Source organism: Triticum aestivum, chromosome 5D (genome assembly GCF_018294505.1).
Source record: "Triticum aestivum cultivar Chinese Spring chromosome 5D, IWGSC CS RefSeq v2.1, whole genome shotgun sequence".
NCBI lineage: Eukaryota > Viridiplantae > Streptophyta > Magnoliopsida > Poales > Poaceae > Triticum > Triticum aestivum.
The window spans coordinates 329,435,341-329,441,528 of NC_057808.1; the positions used below are offsets into that span (position 1 = coordinate 329,435,341).

Genomic DNA, 6,188 nt, shown 5'->3' on the forward strand with positions numbered 1-6,188 from the left:
GTCATACCGCGGGGTATATCCCCGACAGACTTGTTGGTTTTGTTGGTTCTGATTTTGCTGGTGATTTGGATAAGAGAAGATCACTCACAGGTTATGTTTTCACCATTGGTGGTTGTGCTGTGAGTTGGAGAGCAACTTTGCAGTCTATTGTGGCTTGTTCCACTACTGATGCCGAGTATATGGCTATTTCTGAGGCATGCAAAGAAGCTATCTGGTTGAGAGGTTTGTATACTGAGCTTTGTGGAGATTCATCTTGCCCTACCATATTTTCTGATAGTCAAAGTGCCATATATCTTACAAAGAATCCAATGTATCATGAGAGGACAAAGCACATTGATGTCAGATTTCATTATATTCGAGATGTTGTTGCTGAAGGCGATTTGAAGGTATGCAAGATAAGTACTCATGATAATCCTGCTGATATGATGACAAAGCCAGTTCCGACCAATAAGTTTGAGCTTTGCTCAGGCTTAGTTGGTATTTCTCACTAGTCCTATGGACTTTGATGCACAAGGTGTTTATGCTGATTTGGATGGAGTTATTTACTTTCTTCGACTATTGGAGGGAATTTGGATCAAGGTGGAGATTGTTAAATTGTGATCCAAATTGTACCGTGTTGGACTAGACATAGTACAACTGGTGTGGGCCTTTGCGTTGACGTCGACGCGTACGAGTACAACTCGTTTACTTGTCCTCCAAGGACTCTCATGTATTGCCCTCATATATACCCCATGTAGTCGCACCTAAGACAGTCTGTCGTCTCGTGCTTGTAATACTCCTCCTCATAGTGATTGTGCCTTCGTGCGTCCGTGGTTTTCTCCCGCAAGGGTTTCCACGTAAAAATCTGTGTTTCTTTGTCTCGTTTATTTCTCGTTATTATCTAACATTACGCGTGTTTCATCGCCTTCTATTATGTTCGTCTTTCTTAAGTCATGGTGTTAACCGCGTTACTCGTGTTCCTCTTGTCATCTTCCATCACCTTCAATTACGTTCATCTTTATTAAGTCGTGGTGTTAACCACGTTACTCACGTTCCTCTTGTCATCTTTTGGTGCTTCAATGTGTAAGAAACTGCCCCCACAAAAAAATAAGAAACTTCAGGCCATCTCTTCGGACATATCTGTCATTTGTTTGCAGCATTCTAAACTTCAGGAGATTTCTACATTCAAGGATCTCTCCTTCTTACCCCTAATCTCCGCAATTTCTACTATTCAATCATATGGGGTGTCAACAGGGATTATTACAACTTGGAAAAACAACGACTTTTCTTGGGTCGACTACCGTATTGATCCGCTTCTCACCAACCCATCAGTTCTCCTCTTGACTCAATGACATAGATTTTGCCAACATTTATGGGTCATGCACTCATGGGAGGAAGTTGAATTTCCTTGACTCCCATCAAAAGGTGCTTCCATTTGTCAATGGTCCTTCGGCTATTATTGGTGATTTAAACATACAACATGCCCATTGAACAAATATACCTACAATGCAGTGCTTTTGAAGCAACCCTTTTCACTGATGTTTTCAACTCCTTAGCCGTTCAGAAAATTTGTCTTCTAGTGCACCTTGGCAGAGCATTTGTCAACTTGACTTGGAGCTCCACCTTTTCAGATTCCACAATCTCCTCAATCACACGAGCCGCATAAATCATGTGCCTTTCCTTCGATGAGCATCCTCCATAATTCCCAAACCTTATGTTTCCCGCCTTAGCATCCGGCTTAGTAGGCCTAACATCAGTTTGGTTGTTAATCGTAATTTTGCTAGCATTTTCCCATGTTTTGAGATATGCGGGTCGAATGTCATGTTCAGGTTCCCAAATTTGTCCTCTAAATTCTGCTCTGGATCTCGAAAATACTTCTGTCGCCACCACTTGATGTATTGGCCACCGTCGGGCCTCCGATCTCTTTTCCAGCCATGCAGTCCAACCAAAAGCGCCGAAGTCACTTGCGGAGATGGCCCCGGGTCCTTCCGACAAACTCTCGCGTGCCAATCCAGCAAACCGAAACAGTAGATGTGGAACTCTGGTGGCATCGCCAAAGGATAAGGGGAACCCTAGAAAATACCTAGGGGAACGGGGGGGGGGGGGGATAGGCTTACTGACATGAGAGTTGATGAATAGATTGGTAGTTTTATATATATGTAAAAAGAATCTATTGAAGGTAGCATTTTGAACAGTAAAGGCCTCCTTTAGTTTGTAGGAAATTTGTATGAATTATATAGGGTAGGGTTTTCACAGGAAAAAAATTTGGAGCACCTTAGTTTATAGGAATGGATTCCTCTTACAATGTAGGATAGAAACCAATCCTTCACATGTAAAAGAGAAAAATATTAACCTAGACTGAATGAAGAAATGCATATCCTATGCATCAAATGACATCTCTTTTCCTGTACGAATTGAGATGCATGTCATCTCACTTTCTATGATTTTTTTAGGGAATTCTATGATTTTTCTTTGTTTTAGAAGATCCTATGGTTTTCTATTCCTACCATATTTCTATATATCCTTCCTTTTTTTTTAGCCTAGCAGTAGCAGCCCACAGAGCCGCGCCTCTTCCCAGGCCGGCCCAATACTAACCCGCCTAATCTGGGCCAGCCTTGACCCACCAAACTGCCTGCTCCTCGTCCGCTCCCCAGCGCCGTGACGCCGCCGAAACCCCTTCGCCGGCGTCCCGGAAAGCAGCCTCTGCTCCTCCTCCTGCCGAAGCACGGCTACTCTACCCCGCAGGTGTCCTCGTCGTCTCTACCCTCCACCGGACTCGCGTGGGGATAAGACGCATCCAGGCGCCCATGCAGTCCGCCGCCGCTCCGACGAGGGCAGGGAGCCGCCTCTGCACGCGCTGCGGCGAGCGGAAGGCCGCGCTCAAGCGGCCCAAAACCCTAGAACAGGTGAGCCTCGCGGGCTTCGCTCTGTAGGATTCCAGCAACCGGGGGCCTATGGTTTAGCTGTAGCTTCATATGAGTTCACTCGATTACTGTAGTTTTAGGAAGCGGGTACGAACAAAACATGCCCCTTTTGTGTATCTACCTAAAAATTTGAGTACTCTTTGCTGCTTGATCTTGTGAAGTTCCAACCATGATAGGTGTCTAGGAGTACTGTGAGCTGTTTTCACTTTTTCTGTGGCCTACAGAGGTGTCTCTGATATTTGCTTTCAGATATGTAGGGAATGCTTCTATATTGTCTTCGAGGACGAGATTCATCAAACTATTGTTGACAATAATTTGTTTAAGGCCGGTGAACGTGTGGCAATTGGAGCTTCTGGTGGAAAAGGTATGTGCAGACGTGTGTTGTATAAATAACGACGTAATAGATGATTTTTATGCAATGCATATGTTTCATATTCCGCTACTCATTGAATGATGAACACTTAGTACCAGCTCCTGTTGATCACTTGCATGGCCAATACTCAAGGTGTCATTGACTCCTTGAGAGCCTTGTATTAGAGTGTGTTATCAAAATGTTTGTTCAACCTTCTCGCCGTTGCAGCAGAGATAAAGGTTTTAAATCAAGACGGTCTATTATTCAAGTTATTAAAATATAGGTAGTCATGGGCGATGATAACGGATCATATATGGCTGTTTCATAAATATGATATACCCCCCTAGAAAAAATATGATTGCAAATGTTCTTCAGCTTATTGTGGAAATTCTTGCTTATCTATCTTGATCTTGTAGCAGTTTATAACAATCTTTTTACTGTTATGCAGATTCAACCGTGCTTGCGTATGTGTTATCAGAGTTAAACAAACGTCATAAATATGGTCTCGATTTGTTCCTTTTATCTATTGATGAAGGAATCACAGGCTATAGAGATGACTCCCTAGAAACTGTTAAAAGGAATGAACTACAGGTTCCTCCCCCTTACCCGATACACATAATTCTGTTGCAACTTTTTACTTTGTGTTTTCCTTTCTTCTAATTTTGGAAGGCATCTACTTCATGAAACGTAGCCCATTTAAATGCATATTCTTGTGTTGCTAATTCAACCGTACAATTCACCCACTGCAGTATGGCCTACCACTGAAAATAGTTTCCTATAAGGATCTCTATGACTGGACAATGGATGATATTGTGAAAGCAATTGGCCTGAAGAACAATTGTACTTTCTGTGGTGTTTTTCGACGTCAGGTACCTCCTACTACCTACCTTTATCTGCAAGGCAATTGCATGCTCATTAATTTATGAACAATTCCATTCTTATTAGGCGCTAGACCGAGGTGCTGCTCTCTTGAAGGTTGATAAGATTGTAACTGGGCATAATGCAGATGACATTGCAGAGACTGTCTTGCTGAATATTTTACGTGGTGATATTGCAAGGTAAATGTTGGTTAATAAAAAAAGTATGCTATTTTTTATCTTTGTTCTCTTTTATAATTTTTGTGCTGGCATTATGCTTTTATCTTATATAGGTTAAGTCGATGCACTTTCATAACTACTGGTGAAGATGGACCAATCCCAAGATGCAAGCCTTTCAAATACACCTACGAAAAAGAGATTGTTATATATCCTTTACATGAAACATTTTTAATCAGTTTTAATTTTTTTATTAACTTATTATGCTTTGTCCATATAACATGCGCTGATAATAATTTTGATCCTTGACTGTATGAAACGTATGCGTATTTCAAAAAGCTGGACTACTTCTCCACTGAATGTAATTCCTGCTTCATTTCTTATGCAGTTTTGTTCTCTCTGTAGTTAAACAGTAGCTCCCCATTCCATTATCTCAAGATACCAGGGACGGTTAATATATAATCAAAATATAAGCTTCGAACAATCAGTGCCTAACATTTGATAGTCATGACATACTTGGAGGGTACTTATAGAATTTTGTTGACACTGTTTTCATCTTCTATTGAAATCAAATATGCTTATTGGTTATCTATCACAATTCAGGCATCTATTCACCAAATGCATATCGTGGATTTGCTCGTGAATTTATTAAAGATCTGGAAAGGATGAGGTAAAGACTTCTGCTGTCCAAAAGTAGGATTATTTCTTCATCTGTTAGTGTATGCTAGCTCTGTTTCTTTTCCTTGTTCAACACATTATGTGTATCATTGTCTTGTTTCAGTCACTTGAATCGGTACCTTATGAGTGGTGCAGGCCTAGGGCTATACTGGACATCATAACCTCTGGCGAAAATTTCCGGATATCCACAACAACAAGAATGCCAGAGCAAGGAACATGTGAACGCTGCGGTTACATTTCTAGCCAGGTATTGTGCTTTAACATCTAGCGTGAAAGCTTGCCCCTCTAGAGTCTCTTGGCTCAAGATAACCACATAAATGATTCTTTCGCTAGTACAGTTAAAAATAAGTTGGTCAATTGGTTATAGAATGACAGGTTTTTTCTTGAGCTCACATGTTGGACATTTTATCCAAGTATTTGTCCTGGCTACCTTTGAACTTTTCCAATGCTTTTACTGACTCAATATTGGATGAAAATCTTGGCTTCTGTAGAAATTATGCAAAGCGTGTGTCCTGCTAGATGGACTGAACCGAGGCTTGCCAAAACTAGGCATAGGGAGAACCGCTAAAGTCGGTGCTGGAGCTGATGGCAGTGGCGAGCAGCAAGGCAAACGAGCGGAGAGGAGGAATAGGTCGAGTCTACAAGGAAAACATGGCAACTTGGACTTCTGAGTATCAGTCTGCTGGACTGGCCACTCAGGGTGTAAGCAGGACTAGGTGTGGCAGTATGCCCGCATCATCGTCGCGGGGATAATTGTGCGGGCTATGAATCTGAACTTTAGTAGCTGCTGCTGGTGTTGTATCATGATAAAAGTCTGATCGATCAACAGTTGAATTGGACTAGCTGAACTTGCTAGCTTTTTTTTTTTGAGTAAAAGCTGAACTTGCTAGCTGTTGTCGTCTGTATGTGTATTTGCATGTACAAGAGGTGAAGGCCAAGTTATAATACCATTAGTAATTATCTGCTCCCCAGCTCAAATACACTCGCATGAACAGTAAAAGAATTTTAAATAATAGTAAACAAAAACAAAAAAATCTGAATTTTTTTGTGGATGAGCATCAACAAAATTTATAACATGCTGCAAGATTTCACTTGAAATGACATCCGTGGAGGCCTGTGCAAAAAAAAAAGACGTATTTTGGAGTACCCATTTTTGTTTTTTTGACACACTAATACAGATGTCTTTTCATGGCGAAATTCGGAAAGATGTTCTTTTTAAGA

At 41.3% G+C, this 6,188-nt stretch overlaps 1 protein-coding gene across 1 annotated transcript; it reads left to right on the forward strand.

Moving 5' to 3' along the window:
- Window positions 1-2,573: 2,573 nt before the first annotated feature.
- LOC123124802 (cytoplasmic tRNA 2-thiolation protein 1) lies at window positions 2,574-5,856 on the forward strand. Its single transcript, XM_044545357.1, has 10 exons — window positions 2,574-2,885; window positions 3,153-3,267; window positions 3,704-3,846; window positions 4,005-4,124; window positions 4,201-4,313; window positions 4,406-4,498; window positions 4,610-4,650; window positions 4,893-4,959; window positions 5,103-5,214; window positions 5,459-5,856. Exons 1-10 carry the CDS (start codon window positions 2,787-2,789, stop codon window positions 5,636-5,638), a joined length of 1,083 nt encoding a protein of 360 aa, XP_044401292.1. The 5' UTR covers window positions 2,574-2,786; the 3' UTR covers window positions 5,639-5,856.
- Window positions 5,857-6,188: the final 332 nt, after the last annotated feature.